At 35.0% G+C, this 27,976-nt stretch overlaps 1 protein-coding gene and 1 pseudogene across 1 annotated transcript; both read left to right on the top strand.

Moving 5' to 3' along the window:
• Positions 1-9,645: 9,645 nt before the first annotated feature.
• LOC136203786 (F-box/kelch-repeat protein At3g23880-like) lies at positions 9,646-11,008 on the top strand. Its single transcript, XM_065995014.1, has one exon. The coding sequence runs from the start codon at positions 9,662-9,664 to the stop codon at positions 10,940-10,942; it is 1,281 nt and encodes a 426-aa protein (XP_065851086.1). The 5' UTR covers positions 9,646-9,661; the 3' UTR covers positions 10,943-11,008.
• Positions 11,009-19,816: 8,808 nt separating this feature from the next.
• On the top strand, positions 19,817-27,295 carry LOC136203866 (probable polygalacturonase At3g15720; annotated as a pseudogene).
• Positions 27,296-27,976: the final 681 nt, after the last annotated feature.

Genomic DNA, 27,976 nt, shown 5'->3' with positions numbered 1-27,976 from the left:
ACAACCCCATTTTGTTGAGGTGTTCTAGGAGCAGAAAAATTGTGGTCAATGCCGCTGGCTTCACAGAATTCAACAAACTTTTGGTTTTTGAATTCTCCACCATTATCACTACGGATGTGAGCTAATTTTAGGTCTTTATCATTTTCAATTTTTCTAACCAAATTTGAAAATGTCTCAAAGGTCTCATCCTTGCTGGTCAGCAAGATGACCCACGTGTACCGACAGAAGTCATCTACAATGACCAAGGAAAATCTTCTTCCACCCAGACTCAGCGGCTGGACTGGACCAAAGAGATCCAAGTGTAGTAACTCTAACGGACGCTTAGTTGAGACAATATTTTTGCTGTGAAAAGATTATTTGGTTTGTTTTCCAGCTTGGCAAGCGTGGCATAATTGATCTTTTTCAAATTTAAGTTCAGGCAGTCCCTCAACCAATTGCTTTCTTGCTAGTTTGGCCAGGAGGTCCATGCTTACATGACCAAGTCTCCTGTGCCATAGCCAGGAATTCTCTTCCTTTGATACTAAGCACACGGTTTTTGAAAACTTTTTCTCTAAGTCTAGCATAAAGACATTATCTATGCGAGGGGCAGTTAAGATTAACTCATTTGTTTTACCCTCGTATATTTTACATCCAGTAGCATCAAATATAACTTTTATCCCATTGTCACATAGCTGAGCTACGCTGAGTAAGTTATATTTGAGTCCGCTGACTAGGGAGACAGATTCAATAGTAGGATTACCTCCGATGGTTCCTGACCCTACTATCTTACCCTTCTTGTTGTCTCCAAAACTTACGCTCCCTCCTCGTTTACGCTCAAACGTGATGAACTGAGTTTCATCACCCGTCATATGCCTTGAGCATGCGCTGTCAACATACCACATCTTTGACTTCTCAGCACATCTCAGGCTTACCTGCATTGTAACTAGTTACTTTTAGGTACCCAATTCTTTTTGGGTCCTTGCTTGTTAGGTGCAACAGGTAAAGCATCATATTTTATTTTATGGCGGCATACATGGACAGTATGGCCATTCTTTCCACAGAAGTCACAACTGACCTTCTGTTTAGGATGTTTCACTGACTTGTCAGCACCCCAGTGCTAAGCGTGCCAGCACACCTTAGTGGTGTGTCCTTTCTTCCCACAAAAGTCACACTGGACTTTTCGCTGGGGATTCCATCTCTGCTGAGTACCTTGGTACTGAGTTCTCAGAGGAATGTTTCTTTTATTTGGAACCTTTAGTTGGTTCTGGATAGTTGTGACGTCCTTTCTCAGTTTCAATGAAACTGATTGGACTTTAGAGACAGACTCATGTATGATCTTCATGTTATCATGCAGAGCTGAATTGTCCTGAAGAAGGAATCTGAGGTCACTCAGTTTGACCTCTTCCACTTCGTCACAGCGCCTGCTGAGTGCTCTAACTTTCTTATTACACTTCTTGACAAGTGTGTAGAGATCACTCAGGGCATTAACCATATCGTTTCTGAGCTGGGGAAGAGTAATTACCTCATTTGATTGTTCTTCGTCATTTGATGCGATGGATAGGTCAGCATGCTTAGAGACGCATGACTCAGCAAGTTCGTCAGCCATGAAGCATATCTTCGCTGACTCGGTGGCCTCAGTTTCTATAGATGAAGACTCATCACTGTCGCTCCATGTAGCCACCATTGCCTTTTTGCCGTTCTTCTTATCTTTCCTCAGTGTGGGGCAGCTTGACTTAATATGGCCGGTTTGTTGGCACTCAAAGCATGTAATGGGCTTTGAGCTGTCCTTTTTGTATTTGCTGTCGCTTGAGTCAGCTTTATACTTATCAAACTTTCTGTAAGGCTTCTTAGAGTATTTGTCATTCTTCCTGAATAGCCTTTTCATCTTCCTTGTGAACATGGCCATCTCCTCATCATCAGTTGAGCTCCCGTCAGTGGAGTCAGCTTTCATGACAAGGGATTTCTGCTTCTTGTCTTCAGATTTTTCCTTCACCTCAAAGTTTTTCATAGATATCTCATGGGTCAGCAATGAACCGATGAGTTCGTCATATTTGTAGGTGGTTAAATCTTGAGCTTCCTCAACAGCTGTCTTCTTTGCTTGCCAGTCTTTAGGAAGACTCTTGAGTATCTTTTTGACTTGTTCTTCCTCAGTGAAGATTTTCCCAAGTCTCTTGAGCTCATTAATGATGTTGGTGAACCTTGCATTCATGTCTGAAATGCCCTCATCATTGTTCATCTCGAACAGCTCGTACAGTCTCATCTGCTGATTCACCTTGGACTCCTTTACTTTATTGGTTCCCTCGTAGGTGACTTCTAGCTTTTTCCAGATCTCTTGTGCCGACTCACAACCTGAGATTTTATTATATTCTGCAGCATCGAGCGCACAGTGAAGCATATTGATAGCCGAAGCGTGATTTTGAAGCTTCTTAAGATCATCCTCTGTCCATTTGGCCTCAGCTTTTACAACTGTTTGGCCAGCCACAACTTCGACAGGTACAAATGGGCCTTGGACTATAGATAGCCAGGCACTCATGTTTGTAGCCTGAATGAAATTTTTCATCCTATTCTTCCAGAAGGTATAGTTTGACCCGAAGAATAGGGGAGGCCTAGTAATGGACAGCCCCTCAGGCAATATCTGAGTTGTTTGGTTTCCAGGGAGAAACCGAGTGCTGTTTTCGCCCATGGTAGGGATCAGCTCAAGGTTGTTAGACCTTTTACAGTGAGATTTTAAGCTCTGATACCACTTGTTGGTCCCTTATAAGGTTGCAAGTATAGTTCCAAGGGGGGGTTAGGAACTATTTAAACTTTTTCACAATTAGGACAGACTTCTTTTTCTAAGGAAAAAGGTTTTAACAGCGGCGCTGAGTAAACAGCAAGATACTGGCTTAGTCAACTGGTGACTAGGTCAGTTTCTTAGCTTAAGTCAGGAGATAGCACTTAGAGTCTATTCCTGAGCTCAGATGTTCAACACGCACAACTCAACTTGACCTCTTTACTTGGTCAGTTTTTGGTTATTTTAAGCAAGCAATATATATAAGGAGTTAAAGGTAAGAAATACTTTACTCAGCAGATTTATCCAGGTTCGGCTTCTTCTAAGCCTACGTTCTGTCCCCGGAACACGTTCCGAGATTTTGAATCCTCTACTGAGCTCTTTAAAGGTAGAGCCTCAAACCTTTTACAATCTTTAGCAACTGAGTATGACAAGAGTACCTTCCTATATACCTCTACTCAATCCTAATCTCTTGCTGAGTACTATAACCGAGTACTCAGACTCTCCTTTCTATTTCTAGAAATGATAAGTGTTTGTCCTATACAATGATTTGCTAAGACACTTTAGACGATTGAAATAATCACTCTAGACTTTTACACAAATGTATGAATTGTAGTGTAAGATTTGCTTTGCTTCTTGCTTGCAGAACTTGTGTAGAAATTTGGTCAGCGTAATGGCTTGATCAAGTTCTGTATTGAATGAAGCTTCTGATGGCCCTATTTATAGAGACGTCTGGGCATCGGTCATTTCGAATTTCGAAATAACCGTTGGAGGGAAACGGCTTCCTGTCGTTGTCATCCTGACTTGCTCAGAGCTCTCGGCCAATCAGATTTGTGTATCTTCTGTCCTCGGTCAGCTCAGTAGACTGTCTCTCCTTTTATGGTAAAGTCAACTAGACAGCATACTGTGTCGTCTGAACTTTACCCAAAGTAGAAATACTTTGTCTGGAAGTTTTCATTAGCCAGCTGCTGTCTTGTACGCTTTGTTGAATCTACTCAGCAGCTTCATCTTGAAGTTGTTCCCGAAGGTCTTCTAGATCCTTCTCTTGCTGAGTTGCGTTTTGTCCAAAGCGACAACATTTTAACAAACACGGGCCGAGTTGTACTGAGTTGTTTGACTTGGGCCTTGACTTCCGTATTGGGCTTGGGCCTTTTAATTATTGTGTCTTATAAACAATTTTAACTCAACATTGAACAAACACATTAGTAGAATAAATCAAAGCGTTTAAACTTAGTGTGTTTTAGAATATGTATTTCAATTTACTTAAACAATTTTGTCAAATCAAAATTATGTGAAAAGGTGTTTCAACAACATGTCCCAAGACCGATCCATATCAGTTGGTATCAGAGTCGATCATTTTCCTAACGGAGACTTCTTCAATAATGATTCAACTGAGTTTTCTACAAGCCATACAAGAGTATGTCGCTAAGAGCCGTGAAGTCCTCCAAGCCGAAGCAAGAGAGATGGATTTTGAGCTTGCCGAGATGAGGAGAAAGACAAGAGAGAACTTGGAGCAAGAACAGATGGAAAGACTCCAAAGGGGAACCTAAAATAGTAGGAGACGACAATGTCGAGCCCAACGTAAAAAGGATGAAGCAACCTCCATTTTGTCTCCTAAAGACTCATCACAAATCTATCCTCCATCATACAATGAAGAGGTAAATTCAAAACTTGCAACTCTTGATGTGGAAGTTATGGATAGATATATTGCTAGTGAAGATTTGGTGGTGTGTGATGTTGTTATTGATTTAAGTTCTCATTATGGATTTATTGTTAAGGAAATTGTTGATAAGGATTAGAATGTATGTGTGAATGAGAAGGAATGGGGATTAAGATGTGAAAACTTTGAAGAAACCCATGTTGATAAGGGTGCTCCCCAAGTGTTTGATGAAATGCCCCTTAGGCCTAGCTATATATGTATGCTTAAGGAAATTGATGGCATATGCCTTGAAGAGGGGGAGAAGGAGTTTGGACTTGTTAATCTCTTTAAGGAGCATGATGAAATTAGTTTATATGTGGAGATTGATGGCTATGGAGATGGGAGAGATGTTTGTGGTTCAACCATGTTGGGTTGTAGTATGTCTTTTAAGTCGGGCGACTTGGCACGTGAATTAGTTGGTTAGAGTAATAGGGAGAAGTCTGAGGAAACGAGAGGTCGTGGGAAAAGATGGATCGTGGACGAAGAGGGAAATAAATTTGAATGCGATCATGAGGAAGAGGAGTTAGATGAGGAGATTGATGAAGAGGAGAACCAATCCGAGAATGAGCTAGAAAGAAATGAGGAACGTGATTACTATGAACACGAATTCGAGGATGAGGTTGAAGAGAGAGAGAGAGAGCACTTCCGAAGATGAAATATGTGAGGATGGTGAACTTTGTCATAGTGCAAATGAGTTTGATTATGATGAAGATGATAGAGTTTACCGTGATGAGGATGAACATCGACGAATTGGGTGGAACCAGTATGGGGCCGCTTATGAAGATGATAAAGATGTGGTCTATTATGATGAGGATGAGCTTCAATGAGTTCGAGGATGATGGGTGGAGCTAAAATGAGGAGGCCTATGATGATGATGAGGATGAGGCTTATGAAGGTGATAATGATGGTGAGCCTTATGTATGATTGATGATAAGGGTGCTAGTGGCTAGCAAGAGAAGGAAGCCACCATATGACATAGCATGGGATCCGGAGGATAGTGCACCTAGTCCTACACATAGTGAGTTGAGCTCTATGGAGGGGAATGATATACCATTCGATGCCGGTAGAGATTGGGAGACGAGTATCACGGGGAATGAGAGCCAGAATAGGAGTCGAGTTGAAATATGGGGAGAAGTTAGTGTGGTGAAGATTGATCCCGATATATGTGAAACGGGCTTCTTGAATTCAGCTCGAACCATACATTGTTTCGATTTGAGAATTTAGCGTCCACTCAAATCTGCCAAGCATCATCATTACGTAGTGAGTGACTTGGGGTCAAGTCCTTTTGAAGAGAGAGTGAATGATGAGGACATCTCCAACACGGGATCGAAGGAAATCACCAATTGCCCAGAGGCTAGTGACACGGCCCAAGGAAACGCGAAGACTGCTGAAAATGCAGGTGCAAGTTGTGCCACCTTTGAGAAAACACCAATTGCCCCGAGGCTAGCGACACGGTCCAAGGAAACACGAAAACTACTGAAAATGCAGGTGACATGTCGTGTCACCTTTGAGCAAAGTCTCTGCTCAAAATAATTTGGTTGACACGCCGTGTCACCTTTTTGATACGCCATGTAACCTTTTGGTTTAATTCCGAATTGGTCCCTGCTTTTTGCTATTTGACCCCATAATTTAATGACCCACATGTCCCTTATCCTCTATCTTTACCATCTTACCTCTAACCTTTTGGTTTAATTCCGAATTGGTCCCTACTTTTTGCTATTTGACCCCATAATTTTCATTGTCTTCTTCATGAATCTTTTGTTAAGGTTTTCACCTTTAGCAATGGGGAATTCTTATTTCCTACGGTTTTAGTCCGTAAAACCCGGGATTAACTCCTTTAAGTTTAGCTTGAGAAGAACCTCTTTGTTAGTTTAAGATTAAAACTAACACGTCCCGAGACCGATCCATATCACATATTGCAACGTGTTTTAGCCAAGGCAAATTCAGGATCGTCAAACTCAAGTCAAGCCCTAGTAATTCCGGGTTTTCCGCATCCAGTGTTCGGGACTGTGAGCATTCTTCCAAGGGCAGTGGATTTTGACTTCCCTCAATGTGGATTATGGAGCTGGAATCCTTGTAAAACCGTCTCAGAAGATGACCAGACTATGTTCTTGACATTTTCAAGAGGTTTTCCAGTAACGAAGGAGGAAGTTAAAAGTCTTTTTACTGAGTTAATTGGTGTGGGTGTTGTTGATGTTAAGATGCAACAAAATATGCCAGAAAATGAACCTTTGTTTGGAAAACTGGTTCTGGATTCTATTGCATCAGTTGATAAGATCTTGAATGGAAACCCAATAACAAATTTTAGGATCAATGGAAAACATATTTGGGCTCGCAAATATAAACGGAGAGAGTAAGACTGTGATCATCACAGGTTATATGCTCTATTATAATGTTTCAATAAATTTGGAATAATAATGTTGTTCATGATCATTAATAATAATAATAATAATAATAATAATAATAATAATAATAATAATAATGTGGTTTTGTGTTCATTTTTCTATTCTTGTAAGCTATTTCAAGTAGAAAATATTTTGGGGACCTAACCATAGTTTATTTCTGGCATTCCTTATTCTGCTAGTGTATTGGTCATTAACCATATTATTAACACTGTTAAAATGCAGCAAAAAAGATAAATAAATATATTTTGTGTCATGAAACCGTTTGAATAAAAAAGATAATCTCTGACACACCCCCACACGCAAATGCCCATTGGGCTAACAGCGTGCACAACACAGGCCCCTTGGCCTCACAAATATGAATGGAGAGAGTAAGACTGTGATCATCACATGTTATATGCTCTATTATAATGTTTCAATAAATTTGGAATAATAATGTTGTTCATGATCATCTGTAACCAACAAATAATAATAATAATAATAATAATAATAATGTGGTTTTGTGTTCATTTTTCTGTTCTTGTAAGCTATTTCAAGTAGAAAATATTTTGGGGACCTAACCATAGTTTATTTATGGTATTCCTTATTCTGGTAGTGTATTGGTCATTAAACATATTATTAACACTGTTAAAATGCAGCAAAAAAGATAAATAAATATATTTTGTGTCATGAAACCGTTTGAACAAAATAAACCAATAACTACTTTAATTCTTATAAAGAACATATCTTTCACTGTGCTACTGATCAGGGCCGGCCCTGGGCCTAGGCCTGGGGTGTGCCGGCCTAGGGCCCAAGGCTATAAGGGGGCCCAAATTTTTTATTATGGGTATAAGTATATATAAAGTAAAAAACAACTTACATCAAAATTAATAATTATCCTAGTGGTAAGTCTTGTAATTGCCATTCTAAGCATTATGTGTTCGAAGCTCGGCAATAACATATTTTTCATTTTTAGATATTTTCTACAATGAAAGGTATTAGCTTATTTTTCATATTTTTTTAGATAACCCAACAAACAAAGGTCAGCAGCATATTTTTCATTTATATGTTTTCACAATGAGATGTATTAGCTTGGCCACATAAATAAAATTCTTTTTTTTTCAAAAAAAATTATACAAATATTAAAAGTTAAGAATTTAAGAAATATGCTTTTAAAAAACTTATTTACAATTATGTCAAATGATACTTTAAATTATATCAAACAAATAAAATTATTGTTTTTAATATATTTTAAGGATCAAGATTTATAAATTAAGAATCTAGAATATATTCACTAAAATTTAGAATTTATAAAAAACGACATATTGAAAAGTAATTTTAATGATATGATTTAATTGTAATTTTGTAACTGATTGTGATATTCATGTAAAAATCTCTAATAATTATTTAAGTTTTAAAAGGTCTAAATAATTAATATTTTAAATTCAAAAGAGGCTCAATTGATTTTTTTTAATATAGATTGAGGGTTAATTTAAAAATAACTCTTATATTTGGCCTTTGTGATATCCAAAATTTTGTCATATCATTTGGTAATATTTTCCTGTTGAAGTATTTCCCATAAGTGACATTTAACCCACTTTGGATGAAAAATTAATTGATTTGTTAAATTTTTTTTTGCCACATGACACAATTTTTGACACGCGATATATACACACAACAATTGATTTAACTTTTTACCATATAGATTTAAAATGTAGATAAATAAGCAATTAATTTTTTTTATTTATTTATCCACGTATTAAGTCTTTATAGAAAAATAAAATTATAAAATCATTGGCAAAAAAGTTTAACAAATCGGTTAGCTTTTTTTTTATCCAAAATGAGTTAAATGTCCCATAATACCACATTAACCAAATGATAAATTTTTGGATACTAAATGGGTTAAATATGGGTTTAATCCATAATTTAAAGAAATTGTGAACCATTTTTTTTTTATTTTGGATAAACAATGGTATTTAGTGAACATAATAATACATACCGTATAATAAAATACTTTTTTTTATTTATCATATATTGAAATATATTTTAATTTTTTTACGTAAAATATTTTTATTAAAGGGGCCTTTATTTATTATTCCACTTAGGGCCCGTGAATTATTAGGACCGGCCCTGCTACTGATTTGTAATCCCCAATTGGTATGATGAACTGAAGGTTTGGTGATTCAGAAATCTTAAAGAATTTGATAACTTCTGTTCTTACAGAAGTTGAATCGTTTTTCATTAAATTAGATAAAAAAAATGAAAGACTTTGAAACCTAATCAATAATGAGATAAGACAATTAATAAATAATAATAACTCATGAAATTACTTCGGTCCGTTCAGTTTACTCAGTTTATAAAATTCAAATATCGAACTGACCGAAGTGATTGAAAATTTTCAATATCCAAGACTGAAACCGAACCTAATAAACCGAAAAACCGAACCAAGTTAGAAATTTTAGTCGGTTCAGTTGGTTATTTCGGGCCGGCTCGGTTTTTGAACATCCTTATTTTATCCTATCTTCTTATCCTCTTAACTAAAAATAAAACCTTCATAAATTAATATTCGATAAATTAATTTTTTTAAAATAATAATTTCTTCTGGTCCCGTCTTAGACGAGTTCACTAAATTTATAATAAATAAATTAATATCTCTATAAATTAATAAAATTACATGGTTACGTGGTCATCTAGTCCATCTAAACCCACCTGCCTATCCCTATATACCTATCAAATACTAAACCCTCCGTTGCTGGTATAAATACTCTACATACATACGTTTTTCCATCTGTTTCTGATTAACTTCGGCGGCAGAATTGAGTTGAGGAGAGGATGTGGGATTGTTTACCAGATGAAGTGTTGACGGAGAAGATATTGTCCAGGCTGCCGGTGAAGTCTATTATCCAGTGCAGGTGCGTCTGTAAATCATGGTTTTCTCTCATCACAACTCCAATTTTTATTTCAAACTACCTTCGCAATCTCAATCTCAATCTCAAAACCCAAAATACCCAATTATTTCTGCATCAACGGGACTATTATGATAAAACTTCTGGAAGTTGCGCATTGCTTTTTGACAATAACGAACAAGACTACTTACGCCCCATGTTACTCCGTCTTCTTCCTGATGGTTGTATCTGGCAACATATGGTCGGATCTGTCAACGGTTTAATCTGTCTCTCTGGTGTTAATCCCGTTCTTGACTTCATCCTCTTTAACCCTTCAATTGGACGTTTTCTGTCCGTTCCTCATCCACCTTTCACCACCACAATTTACACCCTTTCCACTGTTATGGGCTTAGGGTTCGATGAAAGCACGCAGGATTACAAAATCTTGTTTATTGTGGGGAGCAGGTGTTTTATCTACTCGCTTAATTCCAATTCTTGGAGGAGGCTTATCACTCCTCCTCTCCTCAACTCCTCCTCCTCCTCTTATCGCACCCAGTCAGCAGTTTTTGTGAATGGCCGGTTTCATTGGCTTGCCGTTCATCACCTAGGCCAATGGAACTTCCATTGTGATTTCATTATGGTGTTTGATGTCAAGACTGAGACTTTTCATCAGATTTCATTACCGGAATGTTTGGCATATTTCCAGCCTCATCAGCCAGGTTTAATAAATGCAAGGAGAATCATGGAATTTGGGGATTCATCAATTGCGGCTATTGAACCGGCTGAGTATGCAGCTCATGTATGGGTGATGAAAGAGTATGGTTTAGTGGAATCATGGATCAAGTTAGCAACGCTAAAATTGGAATTCTACTATTCACCAGTGTTGGGGTTCAGAAATAAGGATGAAGTGTTGATTCTATTGAATCCAATATCAGGAGCTGGACCAGTTCGAGAAAGTGAATGCATCATTTCACGCAACATTAACAACGAAGAGATTAAGAATTTGATGAATGTGGAAGAGCATAGTGCATGCATATTTAGTCGTGTGTATAAATATGTGCCTAGCCTTGTTCTACTTGATAAACAAAACAATTTTGATGCTCCTGTTGTTGATGTTGATGTTGATGTTGATGTTACACCCCTTGTGGAGGATGAGGAGGAGTTGAGGCGGTCCAAATGTGCTCTAGCATATGGTTTATGTTCAGAAATAGGACAATTATGTCACTAGAAAAAAGACTTCTTATTAGTTGGAGCATATTGATTCAATGGCCACCCTTTTGCTTGTAAGCAAGGTAATCACATGTTTGGTTTTAGTACTTTACGTCAGATTCTTGTGTAGTTCAGAAGGATGTATTGTCCTCCATTTTGAGATCTTGCTTAATGTCTAAACTATAATATTGGATTTCCCATCTGATTAAAATTAGTAATTCAATGAATTGTTTTCTTTTCAAATGCTCATTGTTTTGTTGTTGTTGTTGTTGTTTTAACTTTCCCTAAAAAATGCAGTAAATTGAGTTGAGATTTACTGTTAAAATGCAAGAATGAATCACACTTTCTGTGATCAAGTTACAAGAATTTACATTTGCAATGCTACCATCATTAAAGAAGTTGAAAATACCATTTCAAAGCATACATTCCTTATAAATTTCAGAATGGGTCGGTTGCATGTCCTGTGCAAGAAATTTGTGGAGCTTGTTGAAGTTTTGGTGAGTCATTTGTACTAATGATGACTGCAATTTGCTTTTCTAGTTCCAAAGGGTTTGAGTTTTACCATGATATTACCAGTTCATGAGTTTTACCATGATTCATCAAAAGATGGTATTATTGTTGCAGGAATGTTTATCATCAAAAGATGGTATTATTGCTGCATTCCATTGGGAATTACTGTTTATCATATACAATTAACAAACAGAATTTTCAATATCTCCTATTCCATTATGAGATTTTGTCTAAACTATATTGCATTTCCTATCAGATTAAAATTAGTAATTAAATTGTGAAGTGCTTCCTTTTCAAGCATGCTCATTGTTTCATTCTTGTTATATTGTTGTTATGCATATGCTGTCTATTATATTATGATTTGATTCCTTAAGCGGTCAAAAAACTTATACAATGATCAAAGGAAAACACATACATCTAGGTCCAATTGTTCCACAGCAAGCTGGAAGATTGAGATTTACATAATCTCATTTTTACATTTAAAGACACTTGCCTAACAATTTGATCCTTACAAAAAAGATCATTATCAAAAGCAATTCTATTCCTAGTCAACCACACCCAATACACAGTTGCTGCAAAAGCAACTCTTCTAATAAAAGATTTAAGAGATTTTCCAGCAGCATTCGTTGACAACCAACTTATATGCCTTCTCCATGGTAGATTATTTGGTACATCACACTTACCACTAATCTCAATCCAGACACCCCCACTAACGGAACAATAAAAAAATAGATGGGGCACTGTCTCCTCCCCTCCTCCTGACCACATAAACAACACAATTGATTTGTCAAGTTTGCCCAGGCAGCAATCCGACTTTTAATACTCAACCGATTTTTTAACGCAAGCCATAAGATGAAAATGTGTCTTGGGATAAATTGATGTCCCCAAACAACCTTCCACCAACCCACAATAACTTGAGTTGGCATTAAAGCCTTATATGCAGTAACCACATTAAACTGTCCCTTATTATAAATTTGTATTTGTTTCACCACATGCCAAGCTTGCTTAGTTAGTTCATCACTTGGGTCTGGTAGACGCCACCCTTGCCTCCCAACAAGATCAACAACTTTCATATCTCTAGCAACATCAGTATCAGAAATATCCAATCTAGGAAAAAGCTCCCTTAAGCTCTTATCATTAATCCAAGGATCATCCCAAAAATTACAACTCTTCCCATCCCCCAATTTATAAGAAAAGAAAGGCTTAAACATATGGTTTATTTTGTGCATACCTGTCCAACTCCAACTTGCATCAAATGGCCTAACAATTCCCCAAAAACTAAGTTTCTTCAATTTATTAGCATGAATCCAGACTGCCCAAAGAGAACTTTTTTGAGACAACAACTCCCAAATGAGCTTCCCAACTACAGAGTAATTCCAAACATTCAAATCACTAATTCCCATGCCCCCACAATTTTTCGGAGAACATACATCAGCCCACGCCAATAAAGCCCCAACATGATTATCACTTTTTCCTTTCCAAAGAAAATTCCTACATTTATTATCAATGCTACGAATTACTGACTTTGGAAGCAAAAACATCATTACTTTTTAGTTGATCGTAAATATTATCACTAAAAAAACTGATTTTTACTGATGGAATTTTTGCACTTTAGCGGCGGTTAAATGATGCTCTTTGGGGAGCATCTTCTAGAGGTGCCTTTGAATGTGAACTTTGCTTACCTCTTTCGAGTTGGTCAATGATGTCAACTACTTGCCCCGGACTATAGGTGCATTTTTTCATTTTGGATGCATTAAGGATTTCTGTCTTTAAAAACGTTTAGGTGCCTTGTCGTGGTTCCCACCGAGCCTGCTAAAAAAATATTTATGCATTTCTAGCACACAAAGGAAATTCACGAGCATGCTAGCGACTTTTAGATCAAAATCATAAAATGTGTTTCGTAAATTTTATGTGAACTGAAGAAGCAACTGATTACGGTAAAGTTTTTGTAGAAAATGTAAAGCTCAATGGAAAAGTAAAAGAGTGCGGTTTGACTTACAATCAGGGGATTTTTAATGTTCAAAGGACAAAAAATAAAAAATGTTCATAACTAGAAGAGTGCAACAAACATAAAAGACAAAGTTTGGTATTGAAATTGTGGAGGAAAAGTGGACTTGAGCTTTGAAAAGTAAATAAGTGATGGAAAAATAAAATTGAGTTTTGAAAATGGCATAAAGCCCATTTCAACCCTCAAACTATAAAACCAAAATCAATTAGCTCCTCATTCTCTTAAAATCGGCAAAACGGTCCCCAATTTGTTCAAAAACCATCATGGAAAAATAAAATTGAGTTTTGAAAGTGGACCTGAACCATCATGTTGAGTGAAAGAGTAAAGGACTATGCATATGAAGCAAAACTCAATAGCCAATTAAGGTACAGAAATATTGTGAAACTAATTGGTTGGTGCCATGAAACAAAAAACAACTTTTCCTCATTTATGAGCTCATGCCTCTTACAAGGAAAACGATAAGATAGGAAATTGATAATCTAGAACACAAGGAAAATGAGAACAAAACCAGAACAAATCTGTAAGCCTAGGCAACAATTTGATATGATTCACAAAACAAAATACAAAGGAAAATGAGAATAATAAAAATGATTTGCTGCTTACGAATATATAGTGTAGGGAGCTTAGGAGATAGCGGAGTGAAGGACATCGTGGACCAGGTTCATGTTCGTAATTGTACATTCCTTAATACTCAAAATGGTGTAAGAATCAAAACATGGCCGGTAAGTATAACAATAATTCATAATCAATAATTCACAATAAATAATTAATAACTTAAATTTAACATAATATTTTATTTAGTTATTTGGTCCATCTAGGGAGGATCAGGGCATGCTAATCAGATTTCATTCAGGGATATCATACTTCATAACTCTAAAAACCCTATCATAATAGATCAACATTACTGCAACGGACACAAATGTGCAGAAAAGGTATAATAAAACTATGTTAAAATTGATTTAATTTATTAATATACATATAAATATTTCTTTTTTATTTAATGCAGGGTGTAGCAGTAAAAGTGAATGGAATAATATATAGTGGAGTTAAAGGAACATCAGCAAGCAAGCAAGCAATTACATTAGATTGTGATAAAATAGGTTGTGGTAATATAATGATGGATCATATTAACATAAGCTCATCCAACCCGGGAAAGCAGATTCATGCCTTTTGTAACCATGTTAATGGAAAATCTACCTCGACTATACCTGTTGTACCTTGTCTTTTAAAATAGATTCACCTCTTGCCTGTACCGTCTGCTGATCAATTGGCGGATTGTTTTACCAAACCTCTCCATCGCCCTGCTTTTCATTCCTTTCTTCATCGACTTGGAATTTTAGACGTGCATAATTCTCAGCTTGCGGGGGGGATGTAAACTAAATCAACGATCCAAGATAAAAGTCAACAAAAAAGACTATGTTGTTCAATTATATTTAACTCATGATTCATTTCTTTTTTTCCCTTTCTTCTTTTCATATGAAATTGGTTGAAATGATCAGCCTAGTTTTTGGTCATTATTAGTATTGGATTATAGGATTGTGATTAAGTTTAAAAGACTATTAATTCAGTTTGTAATTAGTTTTAGATATCAATTATGACAATATAATAACTTAAGAGTTAATTAGTTAAGTTTAATAAGTTGAGGCACTATTTAAGTTTAACCAACTTTTTGATTCCTTCGTTCCTCAACGGATTCAATTTTCTCTTATTATTTTCATTCCTAAAAGTAGTTTAGTTTTATAACACCTAATAAATGTTTATCCCCATTTGATTATTATAAAAACAAATTCGGTATGCTTTTGATTACAGTACAAGAAAATCATAGATGTTGGGGATCGGAATTCTGTCGAAATTATGTCCCTAAAGGTAGTAAACTGAATTGCCTTTGTTAATGGTTGAATTTATTCACTAAGTAACTCGCTGGATGGTACCTGATTAATGGCTATTTTTACAATTTAGTTCCAAACGTTGCGATATAGCGAATTATGGTAATGTACAGACTACTTGGTAGCCCATAAAATGTAGCCAACTGAGCTTCAAAAATATTTCCAATCCTTCCATAAACTGAATAATGTTATTATTTTGAAATTAATATGTTGCACGAAAACAGAACATTAAATTTGGATCCAAGAGTGTTCCTTTGTAGTAAAACAATAACTAAAACATAAATGCATAATTATTAATGATTAAAATATTAAAATTCACATCAAATTTCATTGAAATCTATAAACATATTTATGAATCAATAATACACAAATAAGAAGAAACTAAAAAATATATAAATAATTAGTTTGCGCGTATTATAACATATCAATAAGGTCAACAATTTCATCATTTTGGGTTTTGCAAGCATAAAGAACACATGCATGACAATTTAGATTTTTCAAGTTTCATAACAAGGCCTGAGTTAAGACAAGAATTGCAAATTGGTTTAAGAGAGGGCATGAGGAAGACAAAAACAGAATTCAAGAATTATTAATAAGAAATTATATATATTTGAGCTGTCTCATTTGTCTGTGGCCTGAAACTATACATGTTCTATAAAGCTTCATAAGATTCAAAGATTATTTTAATGGAAAAAATTGAGAATAAAGAACATATATAACTGGCAATGAAATTGGACATACAAGTGCCTATTAGAGAAAAATACCTAAATACTAAAGATAGATATGTCAAGTGCTATTCTATCTTAAACAAGCTGAAAGGCATCAAGCTAATCTAAAGAATGTACCTACTAAAGAATGTACCTATGCGCCTTTTCCATGCATCACCTATTCCTAACAAACCTAATAAGATGACCACGTCACTGAGTCAAATAAACAGTAAAAAAATACATAAAAATGGATGCGAAAAATAACCAACGTATTTTTTGATACGGATTGGATTTGCGGCCATAGTTTTTAATTACAAACTATCAAAAACATTCTCAAGCAAAACTTCAAGGAGCTGTGAAACTCTCAAGATTCACGAGCTAAACTTGTAGGAATTGAAAATCCCCATTCCGAAAGTGGGAGTTGAACATGAACAACTAAGTAAAAATGAGAGCTACATAGGATGAAGATTATAGATTAGGCTTATTTAATTTACATAATAAAACTTGTTGATTGATCAAAGCTTGGTGGAAAACTAAGGCATACCAAGTGGTAAATAGTAATAGCTTGGCTGTTACAAGCCTCACCAGAATAAGAGATAAAACAGAACTCAGCAGTAAAGAATTAAAGTAATAGCTTGGCTGTTACTTATGGAAATTATAACCAATTCAGCAAATGCATGGGTCAAAAGGCCCAAAACCGTTCAAAGTGTTACACGTGAAAAATATGCCTCCTCCATTCTGTCATTTCCAATCCCATGCTTTGCACTTCATTCTGCTCAATCCCTTGCTGTGATCTGCCTCCTTCTCACACTCTTTGGGTTTTGTCCAGATACTTTTTGAAACAGTGTCAATGTTTGGGTTTTCGCCCAAATTTTACTTCAATTAGTGTTTGACTCGTTATTTTCTATTGCAGAGAAGTGAAATTATCAGTGAATTGAAGAAGAGTCAAATACTATTAACAAAATCGAATTAAGGGTATGTATTAGTTCTCACTTTTTCTGTTGATGCTCTGACTGTGAATGTAAGGATATGTGGTTTTGTTTCAGTAGAGAGACAGAGAAAGAGAAACTTATGGTGGTATATGTTCTGGTTTGCAGTGAGAAGTTAAGGCAGCTTTGGGCCTCATGGTACTAGCTTCGTTCATTTTTTTTTAATGGATTCATAGGGTCAGTGTTATGGAGTAAATGGCATGCTGATGCTAGTTTAAGGTGAATAGGAAATTTGTCTCTATCTTTTGGGTTCAGTATATAGATTAGAATCCAAACAGCTTTTTGGATATATTTTGTTAAGTAAATAGGAAATTTGTTTCTATCTCTTGATAAAACTAACTCTACAAACAATTTTTAGAACATATTAAAAGTATATATATATTGTAATATTGTATGGTTTGTTTTCAATCTTTATTATATGGTAGTTTTTTTGTGGTTAATTTATGTTGTGATGATTTAATTGTAAGAAAATAGTGATTTAACTTGAGTATTTTTTCATTATTATATAACAAAAAAATTAGTTATTATAAATATTTTAGGTATAACATCCATTTAGATCCTCAAACTCAATTAGGAGTCTAAACTATCAAAATCATCAATCAGATCCATGAACAAGGTAAAAATCATTAATCGAGTCCAAATTCTAAACAAAAAATATTCAATTGAGGACTCATGGATAATAATTCGGTTAAGCAGGTTCAGATATTCTTCCCCAAACTCATTTTGAACCAATACAAAGATTATTACAGTCTCTATCAAATAGTCCGAGATTCCGATTTTAAGATATGTTAGGGACTTAATTGTTGATTTTTACTTAGTTTAAGGATCTAATTGATGATTTTGATAGTTTGAGATCCTAATTGACTTTGAAGCTTTAGTTTAGGAACTCAAATGGATGTAATGTCAATATTTTAATAATGAGATTTTTTTGTCATTGTAATTATTTTTATTAAGAGGAATTTTTATCTTTTTTTTTTTTTGGTAAGAAGGGAAGAAAAAAAAACAAACAAACAAAAACCTAACCCGGGATCAGTCTAGGAAGACTGACCCAATCCTATCCTCAAGAAGAGAAGGTAACAGAAAAGAAGGAGGAACGGAAAGGGTAGAAACACCTAACATCCCCCATGCCCAGCAGCTGCCAAGCGATCCGCCACGTGGTTTTGCTCCCTATAAATATGGGAGAAGGTAAGAGAATCGAAGGCAGGACGAAGCCTCAAGATGGCTTTAATGAGATTCTGACTCTTAAGACAAACAGCCTGTCCATCCGAAATCCTGTTGATAGCCTCCAAATTGTCAGACTCCACCGAAAGTCTTTTAACACCCATGCGAATGGCGAGTTTAATGCCAGACAAGATCCCCCAGAGCTCTGCAGTAAAGGAGGAGCCCGTACCTAAGTTATGGGTAAACCCAGCCAGCCAGGCGCCACCAGCATCCCGAAGAACTCCACCAGCAGCAATTCTGCCATTACTAAGGCAGGAGCCATCCGTATTCAACTTGACAACCCCTTCCCTGGACTTCCTCCAACCAACTAACTGGACCTCTTTAACCGGGGAGAGGTGAACCAGGGGCTAAGAGGAATTTTTTATCAATTATAAATAGGTTTTAATAACTGAATTTTTTTTATTAGTTTCAATATGGTTTAATAAGGGTTTTTTTTTGTTATTATAATTAGTTTTAATAAGTGAATATTTAATTATTATAAATACTTTTTAATAATGGTAGATTTCTCATTATTGCAAGTTATTAAAGAAAAACAATTAGCAAGGTTTAATAAGAGGACCATAAGTTGTTTTTCCACTTATTAAAAGTTTTTATTAAGGTATGGATTTTTAATAACTATTTCTCCCATTATTAAAAGCCATTTTTTTGTAGTGGAAATGCACTTGGTGTTGCACAAACAAAAAAAAATACAAATTTGGGATGAGTTAGTGACGAGCTCGCTCTCTTTCATACGTTTGTGGAACTACCTTCTGATAGTGTAAGAAGTCGTATAATCAGGCCGCTTTCAGGATAAAACAGCTCACTCAAATAAGACACGAGCTCGTATTGCTTAATACCAATTCAACATACACTCTAGAATTTTGATCAGTTTTGTTGTCAAATAAAAAGAAATTTTAAAGAGGAAGTAGAAATTGCTACGTATAAAGAAAGAGAAAACCAAATTTATACGGTCAAACTCATTCAACAATACATTCAATCCAGTGGTCAAACTCACTACTTTACATCTTGTATTTGCTCTGACTTTTGCAATTAACTAGTTTGTATTTCAACATGAATGCATTTTTGCATGTCGATTTACATGGGGTTGTTTATATGGTTCAACCTCCTCGTTTTATTGATCCTGCTCGGCCTCAAGCCGTTTGTAAATTACAAAAATTCTTATATCGCTTTAAACAGTCCCCTCATATGTGTTGTTTTTAGAAAGAAAAAAAATCCTCCTGTAATTTAGAAGAAAAAAAACAGAGAAGGGGTGTCGCCTATTTGGTGGAGCGATGTTACATTTGTCAAACCGCCAAGGAACACACGACCAACACCGGCCTACATTTACCACTACATGTGCCAAAGAATGTATGAAAAGACTTCTCCATGGATTTTATCGTCGAATTACCCATAACCTAGAGGGGCACGTATGGATTCCATTTTTGTTGTGGTTGACAGGTTTTCCAAGATGCCCATTTTATCCCTTGCCAAAAGACGAATGATGCCCCATCCACCACCAAAATGTTCTTCAAGATAGTAAGCTTACATAGAAGCTAGGGAACTTACAGAAGCTAGTGTAAGGACAAGCCCAGGATGTGGGACTTGGTTCTGGCTCAGGCAGAGTTCGCTTATAATGGGTCGATACATTCGGGAACTGGGAAGCCACCATTTGAAGTGGTATATACGAAGGTCCCTAATTACACTCTGCATGTGGCAAACTTTCTAAAAGGGGAATAAAGGGAATGTGATCACCCAACAGTTGACGAATGAGGATATGCAGATGTATTAAGAGGTAAATGAGACTCTTGAGGATTGAAACCATAACTAAAAGGCCAAAGTGGGTGAACACCGAATAGACCTTCAGTTCGTAGTAGGAGATGAAGTGATTGTTTCCCTAAGCAAAGAAAGACTAGTCAGCGCCCCGGGCACCAAACTTTGATCAAGAAGGTACGGTCCATGTAAAGTGAGTAAGAGGATCAATGCCAATGCTTATCATGTGGCCCTACAAAATTGGCTAGCCAAGATGTCACGAACCTTCAATATACGTGATCTCAGTCCGTGGAAGCCAGATAGGTCCCTTGAAATTACTATTGGCGAATCGGGATCGAACACTTTAAAAGAAAGGGGGAATGATAAGGACATCCTATCTAGGTCCTTTATACAACTCAAACCTAGCAGATGCTCCCATTAGTGCTCGAAGAATCATGGGTCGAATCAAAGTACCTAATGGGAAAATGAACCTTTGGCGTAAGCTTACATAGGTGAATCCATGGTAGGCTAATCAATGGTAGGCGTATCCATTAGGGTTACTTTCTCTCTAAGGAGTTTTAGCATTACGTCCTTACGAAGGAGACAAGCCTTACACCAGCAGACATTATCCTAATTATTGTCTCTACCACTCAGTCATATTTACTATCATGCCACTTACCCATCTTACCCTTTTGATCTCTCTTTTACTGTAACCCTAGTAGGGGCTCACGCCCATAATGGAAAGTATATTTAAATCCCACTAGTTTCTAGGGATGCTCAACTTTTTATTAATCAAACAATATTTCTCTTTGAAAGTAAGCTTATCATACCTATATTTTGAGATTAACTCCTACTAGTTTAGCTAGTGAAGAAACTCTTTGTTGATTTACATTCAAAATCATCACATTCGTCTTTAATCTGTATCAAGCCCCCATAAATGGACACTAGCTTTATAGGAAAATTACATATTTTGAATGAAGAACAATAGAAAGAAATTTAGAAATTCTATTTTATAATCCCAACAGCAACTATATATATATATATATATATATATATATATATATATATATATATATATATATATATATATTTGGGTTTTCTACCTGAATATCATAATTAACTATAAAATTACAACTAAAGCAGATTATTAAATTTAATTCTGAATATGCCATTATTTTCTATATATAACAAATAAAGTACGCTTTTACACTCTAATTTAAAAATTCTAAGCTCCAATTCATAAATTCTAATCCCTGGACAATATATCATAGTCCCCAATTAATAAACTTTAATTCTTAAAATAGATTAAAATAATAATTTTATTAGTTTGACATAATTCAAAATTATGACTTGAAATAGTTGTAGATAGTTTTTTAAAAGTTAATCTGTATGTAAATCTCCTTATATTTTGGTTTTTGATTTGTTAACGTGACCATCTTAAACAGGCTCAAAAAGCCCATAGGCCCAATCCACACAAAAATCTATTGATTTATATTACCTCGTCTAGTAACTGCCTAAAAAGAATAAAAATGTACTTACCCACTGCCCATAAACTATAGGTTTAAAGTCTAATTGGATCCATAACTTATACCTTAAAAGTCAATTAGTTCCTTAAAACTTCTAAAATAATCAATTAGGTCCTCCATCTATACTTTTAAAGTCACTTACGTCCTTCACTTTTTAAAATCGGCAATTAGATTCCTAATAACGTATGTTGAATCCGTCAATTGGATTGAAATAAAATTTAATTTGGTCGGTTATTTTAATTCTATTCGGTTTTTATCAATATTTTTTGATATTTTAAGTTCAGTTAGGAGTTTGGTTTGAGTAAAAAAAAATTGTTAAACAGAAACAAAATTAATATATTATACCAAAATATATGTAATTTTTTTTTTAAAATTCAGAACCTCATGGGACAAGCCCAACACCAACAGATTTCCCCAATTATTAATCAGAGTTTCCAAATTGTAACTTAAAATCATATTGACTAGTAATTAACAGAAATGAATTAATTTCACAAAATCATATTAACTAGTAAATCATATTTGGTTACCAGATTTGACATTAAAAAAATTAATTAATTTTAACCTCAGTTGTCCATAATCCAGTTTGATTTCACTTGCCAGATTTTAAAAATAGATGTGATTTCTTTCCTTGAAATGCAATTTCCTCTATGATCACATGTACATATATATATATATATATATATAATCTATTGATAATATTGATCAAAGCAAAGATTAAGATAATATCATAGTATAATATATAGTTTTTGTTCTTTCTTAATTTTCTGGTCCTTTAAAATGGTGAGAATATATATATATATATATATATATATATATATATATATATATATATATATATATAATCTATTGATAATATTGATCAAAGCAAAGATTAAGATAATATCATAGTATAATATATAGTTTTTGTTCTTTCTTAATTTTCTGGTCCTTTAAAATGGTGAGAATAATTGAAGTTAATTAGTGAAAATATCAAATTTATAATTATTAATTATGAAATTTGCTAATGGTGCAGGAAGTATTTCTCAGAATATTGTACTTTTGCACTATTTTATTAGTGGTTGAAGGTCTTAATGTTGTTGATTTTGGAGCTGTTGGAGATGGCCAAACTGATGATTCCAATGTAAGTATAAAATGAAGTGTTTGTTATGAATGGATCTATAGGGGTCTCGGACCGAACTGGTTCGGGACCCCTCTGATGCTGCCATGTCAAGCTCAAAATGCTGATGCATCACCATTTTAATAGTCTCGGTCCAGTTCCATAACTCAGTTTTCAATTTCTTTTAACACTTGAAAAATAAAAAAATTGTGTCATGACTTCGCCATTGATGATGTGAATTAAATTGCATGTTTGTAGGCATTTCAACAAGCTTGGAAGGCTTTGTGCCAAATTAAAGAGGGCACCCCTAGCCTTGAGATACCACAGGGAAAAACATTTCTATTGCAGCCGGTGAAATTTTCGGACAATTATTGTTCAGGTCATTGAAAATATCTTACCATAGTGGCCAACTTTTAGTAATTGCAAAAAATACTAAGAAGCCTGTTGACCTGTCATTTTTACATGTATAACACAATGTGAGGTGTACATTTTAGTGTGAGGAAATAAAGGTTGTACACCAAAGTGTGAAACACCACGAAAAATATTTTGCAACAAAATATGCACATTTGTGGCGAATTGAGAACTTGTGGAAAATTTTATTCCCGCCACTAAAGCCTTTAGTGGCGAATACTGATTTTTAATGAGGAAAATTTTCCCTACAAAAAAATATGTTTCTTATAGTGAGGGGTGGTCATTTTACTGTTCCCAACTAAAGAGGAGCTTTGATATCTCATATCACTCGTTCCTCGTCTATTTCTCAAACAACTCCTTAAAATGCAACCATATAGAGTTCGCATCATATTCTCATGCTGTTTCTACAATAAATTATCAAAATTATATGTTTCTTTTTTTTTTACAAAATATTAAATGCATCTTGATTCCTTTTTTATATGATATATATATATATTTTTTAAAATACATGTATATTGAACAATTAATTTATGGTAGTTAATTAGTTGTATTGGGTGTGGACAGGTATTGGGGAAAATAGTTGCACCCGCAAGTAGAGATGATTGGAAAGAATGTCCATTGGATGGCTGGTTGTCTTTCTCAGATGTTGCTAATCTCTCCGTCGTCGGATCTGGAACCATCGACGGCCAAGGTTCTGTTTGGTGGACCAATCAAAAACTCCACAATTTTGTAAATTTCCTAATCTTTTATATATTTATTTCTTCTTCTTCTAATTCAATTATCATATTCTCCTTTTACCTGCTAAATTCTATTTCCTTTACTTTTGTTACTTGAGTTCTGATATCTGTTATTGATTTCCTTTTTTATATTTCAGGGGAGTTATGCAAATTACGACGGAGCACCAACGGTGAGACGTCGCTATTTCTTTTATATAAAGAAAAAGTTAGGAGAGAAGATTAATTTTAATTTTAGGCTTAATACATCATTTGTCATCTGAACTTGTCCAAAATAGTTGATTGGCCCCCTGAACTTTCAAAGTGTCTCAATAGCCCCCTGAACTTGCATAAAATATTCAGTTAGCCCCTAAACTTGCATAAAATGTAATCAATTAATCATTCGGTTGTAAAAAAGTAAGTCAAATGCGGAAATTATGTTACACGTGCCTTAAAATGTCATTACATACATCATAAAATAGATTAAAACATGTTAAAAAAGAATTTCTTACTTATTCAACTATAAAACATTTTCTTCTCTAATATTATAATCGCATACCCCGATCTTGGTCGTTTTACTTTTTTAAGATGCGTGCAACATATCTTCTGCATTTAACTTACTTTTTTACAACCAAGTGATTAATTGATTACATTTTATACAAGTTCTGATGCGGACATCTTTTCGACAAATTTCAAGTCCAGGTTAGGGAAGTAGCAAGGTAACAAATTTCATCAGGTATGTGGGGAAGTGATTCAGAAGAGGAGGAAGACACACTAAAGTTCTAGTATATCTTTTTTTCTTTTGAGTGTATCTATCTGGGCAAATCTCTTAGATGGATCTCCTTTCATGGATCTCCTTTGATGGATCTCTTCGGCGGATCTTCTTTGATGGATCTCTTCGGCGGGCCTCTTTTGATGGATCCCTTCGATGGATCTCACCGATGGATCTCAACGACGGATCTCATCGACGGATCTCTTCGATGGATCTTATTGACAGATCTAATTCGATGGATCTCCTCGAAGTATCTACCTCAGTGAATCTACCTCGACGGATCTCCTTCCAGCACCTACTTGGGCGGATCACCTATGTCTACTTCAATCTATCTCCCTCAAGTATCCTTTTAGCAGGCCTACGTCGACGTATCTCACTCAGGCATCTACTTGGGTGGATCACCTATGTCTACTTCAATCTATCTCCCTCAAGTATCCTTTTAGCAGGCCTACGTCGACGTATCTCACTCAGGCATCTACTTGGGCGGATCTACTCATCGACGTATCTACTTCCAGTATCCCCTGGGCGGATCTACTTCAATGAACCAACTTTGAATATATCCCCTTCAAGCATCTATGTGAGGGGGATCTCCTTCGACGTATCTCCCTCAAGTATCTTCTGAAACAGGTGTACTTCGACGTATCTACTCCTTGTATCTACTTGGGCGGATCTAATCGATGTATCTACGTTGGCGGATCCACTCGATGTATCTACCTCGGTGGATCTACTTCTGGGATTGCTTGCTCCTCAAGGAGGGGCTCGAGATTACTTGCTCACAAAGGAGAATAGGGATTACTTGCTCACCAAGGGGTGGGGGGACAAGTCTGACACCAGCCTGCCCACTATATTTACTGTTTTGCCCTTAATAATTATTGTTTGTCTTTAGCTCTTATTTACTAGTTTGCCACTTGTTTTCACTTACCCCACCTTACCCCTTTAGGGTTTATCTATTTAGTTATAAGTACTTACCCTTTATTGTAATTCATCTTTAGGTCTTGGATGATATAAATTCATCATTTCCATTGTAAGAACACAACTTTTATCAATCAAATATTATATCTTCTTCATTGAAGCTTTGTTAAGGTTTTTACCTTCAACAATGAGGATTTCACTATTCCTTTGGATTTAGTCCATAAAACCCGGGATTAACTCCTTCAAGTTTAGCTTGAGAAGAACCTCTTTGTTAGATTACGATTAAAACTAACACGTCCCGAACCCGATCTGTATCAAGTTCAGGGGGCTAACTGAACATTTTATGCAAATTCAGGGGGCTATCGAGACACTTTGAAAGTTCAGGGGCCAATCAACTATTTTGGACAAGTTTAGGGGGCAAATGATGTATTAAGCCTTAATTTTATCTATAAAGTGGCATAAACCTTAGTTTAATTTTACTTTGGTTCAATTTTATCCTTTTTAAAATAAATATCTATGAGAAATTCTCAAGGAATCTAAAAAAAATAATGAGCTAGAATTTCTATAATTCCTTCCATATTAGACCATCGCGTACAATAATTAATATAATTAATCTCGGTTGATATATATGATTATTGATAAATTTGACCCTTATTTTTTTTTTGGTAGAAATAAATATGACCCTTATAAAATAACAAAATTAATTTCTAATTAATATATTATTTAATTAATTACAGGCTATGCATTTAAGCAAATGTGACAATCTTCAACCAAGTGGCCTCACCCACATTAACAGCCCAAAGAATCATATCTCAATTAGTGATTGTAACGGTGTTTCTATCTCCAATCTTCAAATACAAGCACCCAAAGAGAGTCCAAATACTGACGGAATCGACATCTCTCAGTCGAAATATGTTAATATTACTGACTCAAACATCGGAACAGGTGATTATATTTTTTAAAATTATCTTTGCATGATATTTATTTTTTCAATTAATTAATTAATGCATAAAAATATAAAGAACTTTTATTATAAATTGAATAGGTGATGATTGTGTTGCTATCAATGGCCAATCATACCATATTACAATCACCAATGTGAATTGCGGTCCGGGCCATGGTATCAGGTTCCTATGGAAATTTAACCCTATTATTTTGAAAGGAAATTAGATGATTAACTTTTAAAATCGCTAATTAAATTCTCAATGTATATTATGTTGTAGTGTGGGAAGTTTAGGAAAAGATGGAAGAAATGATACTGTAGAAGATGTTCAAGTTCAATATTATACTTTCAATGGAACTCAAAATGGGGCAAGAATCAAGACATGGCAGGTATCTATATATTTTAAAATTAATTGATTATTAATAACCAAGCAAAATATTTATAATTAAGTTAGTATATATTTAAATATCATGTTTTACTAATTTTCTTATACTTTTATATATTTTTTCAGGGTGGATTAGGGTTTGCAAAAACAATCATATCACATTAATAGATACCCAAAACCCTATACTTATTGATCAATACTATTGCAATGGGGGACATAATTGCCAAAATCGGGTAGTTTTTTTACAGTTTTTTTGTGTAATTTTTTTTTTTTGAGTTAGCAATAGAGAAGGGACCAACCGGACATCCCAACTATATTTGAAAAATACTCTTCCTTTCTTCTGGACCTTTATCTGAGTATTCTTCCTTCATCTTATTCTTCTTCTATTTTTCATCTTCATTTAACCCACCCTTCAATATATCTACCCTAATATTGTTGGATCAAATAAATAAACTTTCAGAGGTACAGAGGAAGAGTATAATTGCTGGAAGAAATTCTCTTTTGATTCTCTTGCCTTACTACTTTGTATTGATAGGTATTTATAGATTACAAACATGACTCTTAGTAAACCACATTAACTCTCTATAAATACAGATACAGACACATGTATAGAAATGACTCTTGGATAATCCACTTAATCAAATTAAAGACTATTAATTATAAGTTCATTATTTCAACACACCCCCTTAAACTTATAATTTTTTTATCCCTTAGTAACACCAAGAACAGCTCTCAATCTGCTGAAATCTTCCAACTTCAAAGCTTTAGTAAAAATATCAGCAACTTGATCTTTGGATGGTACATGTTTGAGTTGAATTTCTTTCCTTCCAATGCATTCTCTAATAAAGTGATACTTGGTGTCAATGTGTTTGCTTCTATCATGAAAGATCGGATTTTTAGCCAACGCAATAGCTGACTTATTATCAACATAAACATCAGTTGCTCCATCTAGAGCAAACTTCAAACTTTTTAACATCCGTCTCAACCATATTGCATGACAAACACAAGAAGCTGCTGCAACATACTCTACTTCACATGTTGAAAGTGTAACAATTGCTTGTTTTTTAGAACTCCAAGCAAAAACAGCAGTTCCCATAAAAAACACAAAACCAGTTGTGCTTTTTCTATCATCAACATCTCCTCCCCAATCACTATCACTAAATCCATACAATCTGAAATTGTTCTGGAAAGAGTAAAATAAACCATAATCCAGTGTACCTTTGATGTATCGAAGTATTCGTTTTGC

The sequence above is a fragment of the Euphorbia lathyris genome, chromosome 8 (assembly GCF_963576675.1).
Source record: "Euphorbia lathyris chromosome 8, ddEupLath1.1, whole genome shotgun sequence".
Taxonomy (NCBI): Eukaryota; Viridiplantae; Streptophyta; class Magnoliopsida; order Malpighiales; family Euphorbiaceae; genus Euphorbia; species Euphorbia lathyris.
This window is presented reverse-complemented; position numbering and strand designations above follow the sequence as displayed.